Raw genomic sequence first — 17522 nt, 5'->3', positions numbered from 1 at the left:
CCGCCTACGTATCCCCCATGGGAATCAGGTCAGGCGTAGTTCATATTACAAGCAAAATAAAATTGGAATTTTGAAGTGATGTGACCGAGGCCTATGCGGGCCGCCTACGTATCCCCCATGGGAATCAGGTCAGGCGTAGTTCATATTACAAGCAAAATAAAATTGGAATTTTGAAGTGATGTGACCGAGGCCTATGCGGGCCGCCTACGTATCCCCCATGGGAATCAGGTCAGGCGTAGTTCATATTACAAGCAAAATAAAATTGGAATTTTGAAGTGATGTGACCGAGGCCTATGCGGGCCGCCTACGTATCCCCCATGGGAATCAGGTCAGGCGTAGTTCATATTACAAGCAAAATAAAATTGGAATTTTGAAGTGATGTGACCGAGGCCTATGCGGGCCGCCTACGTATCCCCCATGGGAATCAGGTCAGGCGTAGTTCATATTACAAACGAAAGGATATTGATTGGAATTATACCCAAAAGACCTAAACTGATATAGGTTTGTCATGCATCCCGCCACGGGGAGTAGTGTCATTACATGAATAAGTGTTGCGGGATATTACATACAAATAAAGAAGGCTTCTAAATATAATATCTCTTGACGGCATCTGCGTTGATAGCTTTCGGCCAAATTTCGCCATCCATTTCTGCTAGGATTAACGCTCCTCCAGTCAATACTCGATGAACCATATAAGGTCCCTGCCAGTTAGGTGCAAATTTTCCTTTAGCTTCTTCTTGACATGGGAATATGCGTTTCAGTACCAATTGCCCCGTTTTGAATTGCCTCGGTCTTACTTTCTTGTTGAAAGCTCTGGCCATTCTATTCTGATAAAGTTGTCCATGACAAACGGCATTCAATCTCTTTCCATCAATGAGCATCAATTGTTCGTATCGATTCTGCGTCCACTTAGCGTCACTTAACTCAGCTTCTTGGATGATTCTCAAAGAGGGTATTTCTACCTCAGCAGGTAACACCGCTTCTGTCCCGTAGACCAAAAGATAGGGTGTTGCCCCTGTTGAAGTTCTCACGGTAGTGCGATACCCGAGAAGAGCTAACGGCAGTTTCTCGTGCCAATGCTTGTAATTATCGATCATCTTCCTCAGTATTCTCTTGATGTTTTTATTGGCTGCTTCAACTGCCCCATTCATCTGAGGGCGATAAGGAGTGGAATTGCGATGAGTAATCTTGAAGGTATCGCAAATCTCCTGCATTAGACCACTGTTAAGGTTAGCGCCGTTATCCGTTATGATTGACTCCGGGACTCCGAATCGGCAAATAATGTTGCTCCGAACGAAATCCGCTACCACCTTCTTTGTTACCGACTTATGTGAAGATGCTTCCACCCACTTTGTGAAATAATCAATGGCTACCAAAATGAACCTGTGCCCATTCGATGCTGCTGGCTCGATAGGACCGATGACATCCATACCCCAACTTGCGAAAGGCCACGGAGAACTTGTCACATTTAATTCATTTGGCGGAACTCGAATCAAATCACCATGAATCTGACATCGGTGACACTTCTGCACAAAACGGATACAATCGGACTCCATAGTCATCCAGAAATAGCCTGCGCGAAGGATCTTCTTAGCCAGTGTAAAGCCATTCATATGAGGCCCACATGTGCCGCCATGCACTTCTTCAATCAAACGAGCCGCTTCTTTAGCGTCAACACATCTTAATAATCCTAACTCCGGAGTCCTCCTATACAGGATTTCTCCGCTTAGGAAGAAATGGTTTGCTAATCTCCGAAGCGTTTTCTTCTGAACACTAGTTACCCCTTCCGGATAGTCTCCGGTCTTAAGATATTTGTTAATGTCGTAGTACCAAGGTTCCCCATCAGGCTCTTCGTCCACATAGAAGCAATGTGCATGTTGATCGTGCGCGTTTATCTTGATAGGATCTATGCGGTTCTTGTCTGGATGCTGAATCATAGAAGACAACGTGGCCAAAACATCAGCGAACTCGTTCTGTGTCCTTGGAACGTGTTTGAATTCGACCTTAATGAATCTCTTACACAAATCCTTTACGCAGTGCATGTACGGAAGTATCTTCCCGTTCTTAGTTGTCCATTCGCCTCGCACTTGATGAACCAGCAAGTCTGAATCGCCTATAACCAGAAGCTCTTGTATATGCATGTCAGCTGCCATTCTGAGGCCGAGAATACAAGCCTCATATTTTGCCATATTGTTGGTACACGGGAACTTGATTTTGGCTGAAATGGGATAGTGCTGGCCTGACTCTGAAATCAAAACTGCTCCAATGCCGACCCCTTTAGAATTTGCCGCCCCGTCGAAGAACAGCCTCCACCCCGGGTACTCTTCTGCGATGCCTTCCCCGATGAACAACACTTCTTCATCCGGGAAATAAGTTTTAAGGGGTATGTATTCCTTGTCCACAGGATTCTCTGCAAGATGATCAGCTATCGCCTGCCCTTTGACAGCCTTTTGAGTAACATACACAATGTCAAACTCGCTCAACAACATTTGCCACTTAGCTAGCTTCCCCGTAGGCATAGGCTTCCGGAAGATGTACTTGAGTGGGTCCATCCTCGAAATGAGGTAAGTAGTATATGCAGACAAATAATGTCTCAACTTCTGTGCAACCCATGTCAAAGCACAACAGGTGCGTTCCAATAACGTATACCGTGCCTCGTAAGGTGTGAACTTTTTACTCAAGTAATATATCGCTCGCTCCTTCTTTCCTGTCTCATCATGCTGTCCTAATACACACCCAAAAGCATTTTCTGATACGGACAAATACAATAACAAAGGTCTTCCAGCTTCTGGAGGCACCAAAACAGGCGGGCTAGACAAATACTCTTTGATTTTGTCAAAGGCCCTTTGGCAATCTTCAGTCCATTTGGTAGGAGCATCCTTCCTCAATAACTTGATTATTGGTTCACATATCACCGTTGATTGTGCTATAAATCGGCTGATGTAGTTGAGGCGCCCGAGGAAACTCATCACATCTTTCTGACTCTTTGGAGCGGGCAATTCCTGAATGGTTTTTATCTTCGAGGGATCTAACTCTATGCCTCTTCTGCTCACAATAAAACCCAACAATTTCCCTGCAGGTACTCCAAATGCACATTTTGCGGGGTTCAACTTCAGATTATATCGCCTCAACCTGTCGAAGAACTTTCTTAAATCCGTTAGATGGTCTGAGCTCTTTCGTGATTTGATGATGATATCATCCACATAGACTTCAATCTCTTTATGGATCATATCATGGAAAATGGTGGTCATGGCTCTCATGTAGGTAGCTCCTGCGTTTTTGAGCCCGAAAGGCATCACCCGATAGTAGTACACCCCCCAAGGTGTGATGAATGCTGTTTTCTCTGCATCTTCCTCATTCATTAGGATTTGATGATATCCTGCGTAGCAATCAACGAAAGACTGCAACTCATGCTTTGCACAATTATCAATAAGCATATGAATATTCGGGAGGGGAAAGTCGTCTTTTGGACTGGCTTTGTTGAGATCTCGGTAATCCACGCACACTCTAACTTTGCCATCCTTCTTAGGCACGGGAACGATATTGGCTAGCCAAGTGGGGTACATCGTAGTTCGTATGACCTTTGCATCGAACTGTTTAGAGATCTCCTCCTTGATTTTCAAACTCAAGTCTGATTTAATGTTTCTTTTCTTTTGCTTTATCGGAGGACAGGATGGATCAAGAGACAACTTGTGCGAAACAATGTCAGTGCTTAATCCGGGCATATCATCATAAGACCAGGCGAACACATCTATGTACTCTTTCAAAAGTTTGATCAATTTCTCTCTCTGTGACGGAGTTAAGTGGACGCTGATTCTTACTTCCATCATGATTTTTGAATTACCCAAATTTATGATTTCTGTTTCATCCAAATTTGGTTTTGGCTTATTTTCAAAATATTCATAATCTTTAGTTAATCCTTCAGGTCGCATATCTTCTTCGCATTCTTCATCATCTTGTTCGGCATTTCCTACGGGCTCGCTCGTTTCACTATGTGTCATATTCGAGGTATCAGCAGATCTATTAATTTGACTGCTGAAAATAAAAGAAAAATTGATTAAATAAAGATGGAAAACATAAATAAAAGCATGGCTGGAAAATTGCATTTAAACTTCAATAGTTGGGAGGCAAAACAACAAAAGCATAGGCACGATTCAAGCCTCAATTTTGAATCGTGTCTGTTTCATAAAATACTGAATACAGTTTTGTCTACCAAGACTCCCGAAGAAACGGGGGCAGGGTACAAGTCCAATTGTTCAGGCGACATCCTGGCTCTGCAACCCGGATAGTCGGGTCTTCGGAACATCCACTTGAAACCATGTTGCACTCTGCTTCTCCTTCGATGATGAATAAGTTCTTAAAATTTTCTAGGAGGTCGTCTTCCAGCTTTTCTTCTGACGCCTGGGCAGCGGAATCCCTGAGAAATGATTGATTCAGGAGCGGAACAGGCTTCGGCAAGGGACTAGCACTTCTTCTTTTGAGACTGGCTAAAGCAATCTCCTCAGGGGTGGGCTCATATCCGAGACCGAAAGTATGGTTGTGTCCGGGCAGTTGGATTGGTTCCACAATCCCATTCGAATTCAAACCGAGGCCTTGACCGGGTCGGAAACCGTTCTTCAGCATTTCCCATGCCACCATCATAAGCGCTTGTGGCAATTTTATTTTCCCTGCTTGAACAGCACACACAATCTCTTTGATGTGGAAAACAGATCCGTCTAGTCTTTCCACACTCTCAATAGGAGGAATCGAAACTTCCGGGTAGAGGGAATTGTTGCCTTCTCCATGGATTACCACTTCCTGATGATTCCACACGAACTTCAAACTCTGATGCAAAGTGGAAGGGACCGCACCAGCCATGTGGATCCATGGTCTCCCAATCAGCAAGTTGTAACTAGTAGATATGTCCATTACTTGGAATTTCACCATGAACTCCACAGGCCCAATCTCTAGAAATAAATCGATCTCTCCGACAACCTCTCTTCGGGCTCCGTCAAAACCTATGACACTGACCTGACTGCCGTGGAGTTTCCCAACATCGATCCCTAAAGCTCGTAGAGTAACGACAGGACATATATTCACAGCTGAACCCCCGTCGACCAATACTTTGGAGATGAACTTATCCCTGCATCTGATAGTAATGTTTAATGCCTTGTTATGCCCCAAACCTTCAGGTGGCAGCTCGTCATTATGAAAAGAGACCCGGTGGGCCTCGAGGATCTCCCCTACCATAGCCGACAATTTTTCACTGGAAGTCTCGGCCGGAACATAGGCTTCATTCAGTATTTTCACTAAAGCACTCCTATGAGCTTCAGAACTCATCAATAATGCGAATAAGGAAATTTGAGCTGGCGTTTTCTTCAGCTGTTCTACAACAGAGTATTCCTTCGTCGGCATTTTCCTCCAGAATTCTTCGACTTCAGCGTCTGTAATAGTTTTCTTCGAGCCATTCTCCTTGCTTGGCGCCCCTCGTGCCACCTCTTCGGGGGCATAGCATCGTCCAGATCTAGTTATCCCGGTGGCAACGGTTTCTACAACTATTCTTCCTTTTTCTTTGTCCTTTACCCCGGATTGATAGTCCCAGGGGACCGTTTTGGTGCTGTGAGAAGGTGCTGGGGCAACGAAAGCTGTGATCTTGGGCCTTGGAGTGAGTACTTCGAACGGGGCCCTCATTTGAACTGTGATTACGGGAGCAACACAAGCTGACGATTCGACCTTATCTCTTTTCTTAACCGGGACGATGGTCCCCTCCAGATTGTAATCTTCATCAATAGTGATCATGTGCGCATCTGCATTGCAGTGATTCGGTAACGGATTGTTGTTTATGTTCGGGGGAGCTTCCTTAAGCTGTATGACTCCTTCCTTGATTAATGCCTCAACTCTATCCTTGAGAGCAAAACAGTTTCCAGTATCATGCCCTGCAATTCCCGAATGATATGCACAATGTTTAGTCTCGTCATACCATCCTGGGATAGGATCAGGAGTTCTTCCTTGAATTGGTTGGAGTATCCCTGCCATTTTCAGCCTCTCGTACAGTTGGGCTAAAGGCTCGGCTAATGGTGTGTAAGTTCTGGTTGGTCTTCTTTCAACATTTGGGCGTGGTCTAGGGGTGTTTTGTGGGCGGTTTGGTGAATGGTACTGGGGTTGCGTTGCATAGGTTGGACGGTGTTGTGTTGGGTTTTGGTAGGAAGGGGTTCGAGGTGAATAATATGCTGGCTGAGTGTGATAGACGGGAAGAGGGGTAGGTGGGGGTTGGTAATAAGGCTGAGGTGTTTGAGTGTACTGGCTGTAGTGCGAGGGCTGAGGTGAGAAATGTTGGTGGGTTGATTTTTGGGTTGGTTTTTGATCTTGGACGGCCATGACTGGGGATACTCCGTCTCTCTTCTTCTTAGCAGGGTCTGCCTGAATGGCCTTACTTGTGGCCTGCAAAGCCGCAAGATTTGTAACTCTCCCTGTTTTAATTCCTTCTTCTATGAAGTCCCCCATCCTGATGACTTCAGCAAACTTCTGCCCAATGACACTTAACATTCTCTCATAATATGTGGGGTCCTTTAGAGATTGTACGAAAAGCATCGTCATTTCACTCTCTGCCATTGGAGGTTGGACTTTTGCGGCTTCCGCTCTCCAGCGTATAGCATATTCCCGGAAAGTTTCTGTCGATTTTCTCTCCAGCTTCATCAAATAGAACCGATCTGGGACAGTCTCGGTGTTGAATCTGAACCTGTCCATGAATTCCTGGGCCATATCTCCCCAACTGTGCCATCTCTGCGGGTCTTGGTACGTATACCAATCGAGTGCTTCTCCTGTTAGACTCCTTATAAATAGTTTCATTCGGATGGCCTGATCTTTACCCACTCCGACAAGCTTATCGCAATATGATCTCAAATGGGCCCGAGGGTTTCCCTTCCCGTCGAACATGTCAAACTTTGGCACTTTATACCCAGCGGGTAACTCAACGTCAGGGTGAATGCACAGATCTTCATATTCCAGCCCTTCACCTCCTCTATTGGTCTGGATATTTCTGACGGCTTCTCTCAGACTGCGAAGCTCTTTTGCCACATCTTCGTCTGCCCTTGCCCTGGCCTCCCTTTCTAATTCTTCGTAAGGGTCAACCTCTGGGTGCTGCAAAGCCTGCATCTGGGTCGTGAAAGGTTGAGCTTCTGCCACATATTGCGTGTTATGGCTAGCAATACGTGCCAGTGGGGTAGGATGAACCGCTTGGTAATTTTGGGTATGTGGATTAATTTGGGTAACTGTAGGTTGAGGAATGTAAGGGGTAGTGAAAGGTTGTGAATTGGTTTGTTGGAAGTTAATTTGCTGGAAGTTGGCTTGTTGCTGGTCATTTGGTTGCGAGGTAGTTTGTTGTATGTTGGCTTGTTGTGGGATAGTTTGTTGTTGGATAGTTTGTTGTGGGATGGTTGGTTGTGGGTGGATCTGGTGTGGAATGGTTTGTTGTGGATTTGACTGTTGTGAGGCAGATTGTTGGTTAGTTTGTTGGGGGTTGGAGGTATTTGGATGGACTGTGTAAAGTGGAAGGTTTGAGGGAGAAGGTTGTGGTGCGGGTGAATCGACAGGCGAAAAGGATGGTGGAATTGTTGTGTTTGTTCTTTGTTCAGGGTGAGGGGCGTTCAGAGTGATGGACAGATTGGTGAGATTTCGCAGTCGCTCGATTTCGGTCTGCATATTGGCCATTTGCTGCAACAATTGGGCAATGAGTTCATCATTTCCCCCTCCTGAAGCCTCAGGTTCCTCTCTCGGAAGACTGACGAGTCCCAAGCCAGTCTGTTCGGATGCCCCTGAATCATTCATGTTGCCGGATGTTCGAGCTTTTGATCTCGTGAAGTATGGGTGGTCTGCCAGTTCACAGTCAACACGAATCAACCTCTCGGGGATAGTAAGAAAAAATAGACCTTTTTCGAATGAAGAAGCTGTATTAGTACGGTGCGAATGATTGCTGTTTAAAATAATACGGAGATTTAGCAGATAATGTTGAAATAATCACATACTGCATATCAAATAAGCACATATTGCGTAGCAAACATACACTGAATAGCAAACAAACATATTGCAAACAAACATATATTGAATAGCAAACAAACATATCGGAAGGAAATCGATGCGTCCTATTATGCAAGGGACCTTTTATGCCAAAGGTAGGCCTAGCGTGGATTTGAAGGATAACATATGTAGTTATGTGTCATTCCAGTGTGCTATTAATTGAAGTCCCAAAACGAATACAATGTTTAAAATCCCAATGCAAAAGAAATTATTACAATTGCTACTGAACAAGTTAACTAAAATGCAGATGGCCCTTCGTTGCTCTTGAGTCTCTTGGTTGCCCGAATTGACTGATCAATCTTTCGGCGATTCTGGGCAAGGTATGACATGGCTAAAACACCCCCTGTTTTGATGCCTTCTTTGATACAGGTATCACCCTGCTCAGCCAGAAGTGTGTCCAGCTCTTGCATGCTTTGCTCGTAACTAAGTGCTTGCTGCTTCCAATTCTCTGCTTCCCTTTCCTTTTCCTTAAGTTGCGCATGATGCTCGGCTTCAAAAACAAGATTTTTCTTACGCAATTGTCGAAGTAAAATGCATGCTTCGGCTTCCCCATCCTTAATCCGATCTTTCAGACTAACGCCGGGTTTGATTGATTCCTCCAAATCAGCGGCCAGCCATTCCATATAGTTGTCCTCGCATCCAGCTTGATATCTATTCGGCTCAACTGAATCTGCTTTCATAGTTTCCCTCAGTTTCCACATGCGGATAACCTCCTTTAAAAAAGGGATTTTCCCTTCCTTGTAATCAGCTCGGTAATAGTCCATATCTGCCACTAAAGGTATGTTTTGCTTTCTTCCCGATTGCCTCAAAGTTCTTAGTGGGGCGTAAGGTTGCAGGCTTTGAAGTCCCATCAGAATTAAGAATGGTATAACCCTCGTTCTAAACACCAAACTCTCGGATGGAAACCAACTAAACATCCATTGAATTGAATCGTCGTTCAAATGGCTAAGAAATTCTACCCACTCTTTTACACATTTTGGCTTTTCAAATGGTCTACTCGTTAAGATAGCGCTTGGAACGTGACCTAGAATGTGATTTTCACCCGTTGGCTTTCGAAATGATAGACTCCCGTTGACTTTCTGAAGATGTTCCATCAACCAAATCTGTAGAAGCAAGTTGCATCCCTCGAAATGCTTATACCCGTGCTTACAGCGTTCTAATGCTCGGTAGATGTCTGCCACGACCATAGGGACCAGAGTATAGTGTTTCCCATCGATGCCACCAAAAATAGCCTTAGTTACAATAACAAGATGGGTGTGAATGTCCTTTGTGGTTCCTTTAGGAAATACTATAGTCCCTAAAAGACATAGTGCGAAAGCGAAGCACCGTTTCTGTTTCCAGGAGTCATATGAGGAGAATTCATCCTGATGATCAACGAAGCTCTTTTGATAACCGAATCTGTGATATAAATACTCGAGTGGTATCATAGACTTTTTCAAACATTCTACGCCTTTACCTTCTCGGAACCCGAAGCTGTCAGCAAATTCTTTTGGTGAAGGTTGCCTCGGGATAATCATGCCACAATTTTGCCATTTCCTTGGTTTACGTAGTAGCGCCACATTTTCTATATAGCCTCCTATTTCCTCTAACAACGGAGTCATCTCAATGTTGCCAAATCTAAACACCATCCTCTTTTCATCCCAAAACACAGTTGCAGCCTCGATGACGTCTCTATAGGGCTGGATATCCATCAAAGACGGTAAGTGTCCCAATGCTCCACGCACAACCCGCTGTCCGTAATCTCCTAAATCAATCCACCATGCTTTTAGTTGGGGAGGGACGCTCAAAACCATACTGAATCTCGGATAGGCATTATGTTGACTCATGGCTACCTGCGTTCACGAATGGTTAGTTCTACCTAACTAGCACAGGGTCCACATAACACACATTCATCCTTCAAATCAATGCATATACCATGATGATTGTCGCTCGGGGTCGTAGACCCACTCGGACGTTTGGAAAAGGTTTACTAATGGACTTAATACACCTTGGGTATTAAGTCTCCTAGGCTCGTGCATGTCTTATAAAAGGCTTTGGTTTAGCTCTATCTTAGGCTGATTAGGAGTTGGTTTCCTATGACGCAAGGTTCCCCCAAGCGGACAACTTGGGAGTGGAAAGTCTGTGGCCGTCGACTGCACCGCCGATCGACTAAATCCACAAGATCAATCCAGCTAAAGGGTAATTTTAGTAGTGCACGGCCGCGATCCGCGAAACCGCTTAAGTGTGTGAATTTGTGTGAATTTTCCAGGAGTGGAAGAAATATGAGCGGAATGCCAATTTAGGGAAAACAGTAACACATTATTACATAGAAGATTTTACATAATAAAACAAAACACTTGAAAGAACATAAAAGAAACAAACAAGGCAACAATAAAGCAAGCATAAAGAAAACAACAAAATATCCAACAATTCAATTATTAACCTAAATTTATTATGGTTAGAACCTAGAATGTCCCCAGCAGAGTCGCCAAGCTGTCACACCCCATTTTAACCTGGGTTAGAGCGGAGTACAACATATTGGAGATTCTTTGTTGCTTTTTTTTAAAGAGTCGCCACCTAATTGATTTTTACAGTGAATTAGGACACCTAATTATTAACTAAGATAAAGTTAAAACTAAACCTTTGTTAATGGTCTGCTTAACCAGTGTGATTCTAGGTAAGGGTTCTATATCATCCTAAAGGGAAGGGGTTAGGCATCCTTTAGAATCCGTTAAACACGGTTATCCGGCTAAACTTAGGTTAATCATTCAATGTTGGATATAGTATTTAAATTTTAAGAAAAAATAGCTTGTGCAGATGAGACTTGTAGAATATAACAATTTATGTCATCTTATAAAAAGGACTTCAAATAATAAGGTTGTTTAAAATGGAACTAGTAATTTGCACAAGAAGGGATTTTAGAATGCTATTTGAAATAAAAGTTTATAAATGTCGTTAAAGTTCTTAAAATAAAATACTAATAAAACCTATAGGAAAGAATATAATTTGTATAAAGGGAGACTTCGAATGCCATAAAATTTATAAATATTATTAAGCTTTAAATGGAAAGTGTTATTTAGAATGAAATTTGTAGAAAATATAATAATTCGCATAAAAAAATGTGAATGACATTTAAAAATAAACTTATAACTATTGCAAAGATTTTTAAATAATGATGCTATTTAAAATAAAATTCGCATGAAATGTGTAAGCAAAAGAAAACGCGAATTTGCGTTAAAACAAACTAAACGATGATGTATTGATTGACTTTTGCGTTTTGGAAGTTCAAAATGTTCTTTAATTTCTGTTTGCGTGTTAATGATGTTTCGAAATTCTCAAGATAAGAATATGTGAATCCTTTAATTTAGAACATATATATGGCCATGTCATTTATTTTGCAAATTGATCATTTTAAATAAAAAAAACGTAAAGAGAAGGAAATGGTTTGTGAAATTAATTGTTAGTTCTTTCTTAAGTTAACTACCCATAGCTAAGATCAATCCGCTAATTCGTTTAAAGTTTATCTAAATCAGCAAGGATAAAATAAAACGTTGGTCACATAATACACAATCAAACGATAATGACAATAAAAAGAATGAATCAAATAGGCCCAGCCATTTTGAGGCTGTTGGGCCTTGTTCACTGTTGGGCATCGGCCCAGCAGCCCTATTTCCGCTGGGCCGCTGCTGCTGCTGCTGCTGCTCTGGGTCACTGCTGGGCTTCAGCCCAGCAGCCTCCCCTTTTTTTTTTAACTGCTGTTGGGCTAACACGGAGAGGATATTTACGTCGGGCCTTAGCCCAAACCGAATGCGGAGTAGAACGAGTCCTCCGGACTCGTATGCGAGGTTCATGCGGAAAGAATGAAAGAAGGATTAGTATACGATCAATGGGTTAAACATAAAAAATATGAATTCAAACAACTTCATAAATTATGTATATATCGCATATACTTAAGGATAACCCATGCCTACACAGATTAGCCACCACACACATACAAATAGGCAATCCTCAAACATGGACAGAAACTCAAACAGCTGCACATCGTGTGTTTTAATCAACGTAAGGACAACTGCCAGTTTATATCTCCGTTTCGCTACTTACATAGGCAAACAAACAGAACTCACAGCATTTTATGTCATAAATAGGAAGATAGCAGGCAATGATAGATAGTCCAGTCCAAACATTCATAATATAATTCAACGTATAGTCTAGCAAACATGTTATTTAGGCAGGTATTTCAAAGAATTAGTCTAGGACATATATACTTAAGATGGGCATTAATAGATTTGATAATTTCAAGTCGCAAAGGGCCAACAATCTCAGCAGAACTGAGCAGAATCACAGCTATGCATATAACAACAAGAAGTTAATGGCAAAGCGACAAATGGTCAGGATAAATTCAGAATCATCTTTTGGAATCTTTGCATATATTAGATATAGGCAGGACCATGTTCAGGAATGATATGAAGGTAGTAAGTATGTTAGCTTACATGAGGGTCACAATAGAATGGATCTGGACTAAATCATGTTTATCAAAAAAAGATCCACAATTTGAGTTTCAGGCAAAGCAACAATCACAATATGGTGGAACAACACCTAAACTTCTTATTAGTAATATTATTAGTTCATAAGTTGCATCACTTAATGATTCATACACATTGATTTAGAAAGCACCAGTTAAACAGTTCCAGTTTTAGTTTCAGGAAAATGAACATTCACACAAAACTCAGACCAAACATTGCCACTGTAATCACATACTTACCATCTATCCAGAGAAGTGAATTTCTAAACACTGTTACCACATCAGCAACTATCCCCATAGACAAGATTCAAACCCCTTAGAGATTTGAGAGAGACTAGAGGATATGCAAATGATATAAGGGAATTGAATTAGCATGTGAATAGGCATGGGGAATACTGGTTTCACAAAGAAGGCAAACTATAGACTAGCAATGATAGTATAAAGGCATATAAGATTCCTGTTTAATTTAGGCAAGGACAAATACTCAAATCACAGGTATGGGTAAACCAGAAAGATACAGGAAATGTCATCACATATGGTCTTATTCAATGTATTTTGGATCTGTTTCATGCAAAGTGTCAAAGGAAGAAAATATTTCAGTTTTAGAGGGGACCTACTATCACCTGCAATTCCTCATGCAAATTCAAACAAAACAGATTTAATTTTCACATAAGGAAAAGGGACAGGGTCAACTGTGGACTCCCAAGTTCACCCACACAGATTAACACAAGTAAGAGAGGGGAGAAACATAATTAATTATTTCCAATTTACTTTAACACATGGAGGATCTGGAGATCAGATGAGACTGGTATCCTAATCCATTGGACTCTGGTTAATAAATGAACCAACAGGAGACTGATCTCTTACACTTAGAGTATGCTTTGCATTGACAGAAGACATTCAACAGGAAAAGTTCGAAGCTAGGCAAAGATTAAGGCTCAAGTACTTATGTAACCAGTTAAACTTCAGTTTAAATCCTTAACATGATCATGCTGAACTATTTAATGATGACAGAGACAAACTAAAACATAACAGGGGTGTTGCCAAGTCCAGAACAGCCTAAAGCTTGGCACTAACCTGATCATGCATTTTGGCAGCAAAGAAGGACTTAACAGATTACAGAATGACCTATACCACTAACTAATTATAGAGGAATTAGTCTCAAACAATATGTGTAGCAAGTATGCATACTGTTTCAGGATTAGACAGACACAATTCTTAAGATGAAATGGAAGTTCAAAGCCCAAGCATTCATGTAATCACCCCCAACATGTGATAACTCTTATACATCAGTAAAGCAGGTGTTTGGACATTTTAGACAATCAGATCCTCAAGAAAATAGATAGACATGGCTATATTCAGACACCAAGGACATACCAGGCCAACTCTGACTCTACTCAGTGTTCTGTGGAGACAAAAGGCATATAAGGGTAAGCCAGACGACTCTGCAGAACCCTTTTATATGACCTAGACTAGCATTAATACATTCATGAATCACATAGAGACATCAAACTGAAACAACATTCAATGTTATATTGAACCACTGAGATCTCCAAATAAGCATACATGCTTGTATCAACAGGATTTATATGAAATTAATATGGGGTATAGTCATAAACCTAACCAGCATATGATATCACATAAAGACGTAGTCCAGCAAAACCACAGGTTAACTTAAGCAATTCAACTATTCTGTGATCAATCATCATTTGAGCAGACAAACCATGCTTAAGCTGCCATAAGCTAAATAACCTATGGCTAACCAAAAACAAGACATGAAATGAGCCACTGCAGCACAACTAAAAAGGGCAAGCACATACACATAATTAGCAGACTACAAACTAAAATATAAAACCAATCAAATTAGCAGACTACAAACTAAATATATACCATTTTACTAGATCGAATTCTCAGCGTGCAAACCAATGACATTCAGACTAAGCCGAATATCTTAAACTAAATAACAACAGCAACATCCGACAAGATTTCAACTAAGCCAAAACACAATAACGACTCATTTAATCACAATAACTAAGCTAACATCAAACCCAACCATATCAGCACACAAACATATCAAACTGAAATACGAGGAAGCAAATGGGATTTAACTGACCTTTTGCAGGTGCAGCGAAATGGGATTTTGAATCTTCGATCTACGCTCGAATTCGCAAGATACTAGGATCCCTTTTGAGTGCGATTTTCGTCTATAATGAAGTCGAACCTTTGTTTCTAAGGCTACGGCTCACTCAAACAGAAATGAAAACGGAACAGAGAAATTAAGATCCAAAAAAAAGATGGATTCGATAGAAGTTCTATGGCTGAAAACTTCTTAGTTTTGGGGTTTCGATGTTTGAAAACTTCTTCTATCTAATTTTGGCTATCAAACAAAAGAAAAAAGCCCCCCTTCAACTCTGATTCCTCTTCCTCTTTATAGGTTTTTATTTTCGTCGTTTTGTACTGAAAAAAGGGGGAAGGAGGAGCGGGAGAGAGATAAAAGTGGGGGACAAGGGTGAGTGGGGAGCGGAGAAGAAGGAGGGAACAATGGAGAGTGGGAGCGGCGCGAGAGAGAAAAGAGAAAGGGGAAAAGGAAAGAGATGAAGCGGCGGAAGAAAAAATGTGAAGGGAAACCCTAAGGGTTTCCCTTATTTTGCTGAGGAATGAATTGGACCCGGTCTATTTGTGGACCGGGTCAAATTTTAGACTGCGTATTTAAAGAATGGGCTATTAAATTAAACCTGGACTGATCTAAAATTGAGATAAAAAACATGGTCTAGTCTGAAAATATTAGGAGCCAATTGGACTTTGATTTGGGGTCCGGTAAGTGAAAATACGAACTGAGTGCAAGAAATAGTTTGGCTTCTAAATTTGAAATAAGAGACACATTTTGATTAATGATGTACTAAGGGTGCCAAAATATCACCTAATACGGAAATATGTAATTATAAAAAGACCCCGGGTAAAAATTATATGATGTCGCAAGTGACCGTGCTATAATATTTAATAACAAAATGCTATCATCAGAAATGTGCGAAATAAATGCGATGCGTGTGCTGAAGTTGGTAGAACCTCGAGAAATGCAAGTTTCAATAATACTAAATAATAGCAATAAATAAATAGCGGTAGTGATACTGTTAATAACAATAATGATAATGGTAATGGTGACAAAAACAATAATAGATATAATAATAATAATAGTAAATAACAAATGTTGATAGCTAAAAATGATAATAATTAATAAAGCTAATAAAGATGATAGTAATTAACAATAAATAACAATTATTGAAAAATAATAAAATGATAATAAATTAATAATAATAACGATAATAGGGGTAATAATAAAATAATAATGATGATAATAATAAGAGAAATAATGATTTTAATAATAATAATAAATAAAAATTATTGATAAAAATAATGATAATAATTAATAATGAAAATAACGATGATAAAGATGATTAATAAATTGATAACAAATAACGTTGATAATAATGATTAGTAATAATAATAATAATAATAATAATGAAAATTGAAATAACAAGAATAATAATAATTAATGACAATTAGTAATAATGGTAATTTAATAATAATAATAATAATAATAATGATAATAATAATAGTTGTAACAGAATAATGAAACGCCGTTATTGATAGGGACTAATAACTATAGTAAACATAATATATATTATTATTTATTTTTTATTTTATTTTATTTTTATTTTATTTTATTTTATTAAAATATTAGAAGCGCAAATATATATTTTGGAGGAGAGGCGGGACAAAATTGGGTGTCAACAGTTGGTATTTATTCTATCATTGTGCTTTAGCGTTGGGTAATGATTGCAAGCATTAGCCTAAGCCATTATACTAACTTTTCTTGGGAAAAAGAGTTAGCATTGGTAAGATTGAATAACAATGACTCAGGGCGTTAACCCTCGTTTAATAGACTAACTTAGGAATAAGAACAAGTCTAATTGGCATTATTGGTCGCTCTTTGAGTTCAACTCTTTCGCATTTGGAAATATCATAAAGAGGAAATGTGGCCTAACTGTTGGGAAACATTAGGAAGTCCTTAACAGTTCGAGTGCATACTCTTAGAACAACAATTAGAAGTATATGATACGCTTAGATTACACCTATTAATGGCGTAAAGCGGACGTTGTCAAATATAGTAACCCAAACAAGGTTGGGGTCGAATCCCACAGGGAATATGGAGAGAAAAAGGATACTAATTGTATGCGATACTAGTCTTTAAAGGCTTTAATCCTATTCCGAATATTTTGAAAAGACATTTGGTTTGTACTAGATATTTTGAAGTGTTTGGAATTTGTTTAGATTTTGAGAACCAAAGTTTTGTCCCCGCGATGATTAGATGTTATGCTATGGGTGTCAATATGATATATTTCTGATGGGTTGAGGTTATGCATGCACTTAATCTCTAATACACTTTCTAATATTTTCCAATAGTTAGAAAGTATTTCTTTTCATGATTTTTCCAAATGCAGAAAAGTTATAAACAAGGCTGATTAAATATGCCAAGTAGAACTCATCTTATCCCTAAGCAAGTTCATTAAACGAGGGTTAGCGCCCCGAGCCTTTGTTATATTATTTCAACTGACACCCTAGTTCATCTTTCCAAATAAACTAGGGTTTGTGCATGAACAAGTGTTTGCAACCACTTATAGAACAATGAATACGAGAAATAATAAAACACATCAAAACCCATTATATATATATACAATGTTAGATACCCATTACATAGCACCCATCATTTGGGTCCACAACTTTGATTAAAGGAACTACTCACACATTATGGTCTCAAAAGTGGTAAGCAATAAATGAGACATAAAGCTTACAAAGTTTAATAAAGATGATGAAAGATGGAATCTTCTTGTATTCACTAAGCTCCAAAAGGGGAGTATTCAATGCTCACCCACCAATAGAACTTTTAATATCCTTACAAAAAATT

At 40.1% G+C, this 17522-nt stretch overlaps 1 protein-coding gene across 1 annotated transcript; it reads right to left on the bottom strand.

Moving 5' to 3' along the window:
* Positions 1–584: 584 nt before the first annotated feature.
* On the bottom strand, positions 585–3890 carry LOC132620377 (uncharacterized). Its single transcript, XM_060335040.1, has 2 exons — positions 1860–3890; positions 585–1802 (listed from the first exon to the last, which is right to left on the bottom strand). Exons 1-2 carry the CDS (start codon positions 3828–3830, stop codon positions 585–587), a joined length of 3189 nt encoding a protein of 1062 aa, XP_060191023.1. The 5' UTR covers positions 3831–3890.
* Positions 3891–17522: the final 13632 nt, after the last annotated feature.

Source organism: Lycium barbarum, chromosome 11 (genome assembly GCF_019175385.1).
Source record: "Lycium barbarum isolate Lr01 chromosome 11, ASM1917538v2, whole genome shotgun sequence".
Classification (NCBI taxonomy): Eukaryota; Viridiplantae; Streptophyta; class Magnoliopsida; order Solanales; family Solanaceae; genus Lycium; species Lycium barbarum.
The sequence above is the reverse complement of the archived record's forward strand: the minus strand, read 5'-3'. Positions and strand labels throughout refer to the sequence as shown.

Excerpts from the sequence above, each read along its gene's own strand:
- LOC132620377 (XM_060335040.1), bottom strand. The coding sequence starts at position 3,830 with ATGATGGAAGTAAGAATCAGCGTCCACTTAACTCCGTCACAGAGAGAG. Across the intron at positions 1,803-1,859 it reads AACATGCACATTGCTTCTAT|ACCGGAGACTATCCGGAAGG; the intron begins GTGGACGAAGAG and ends AAATATCTTAAG.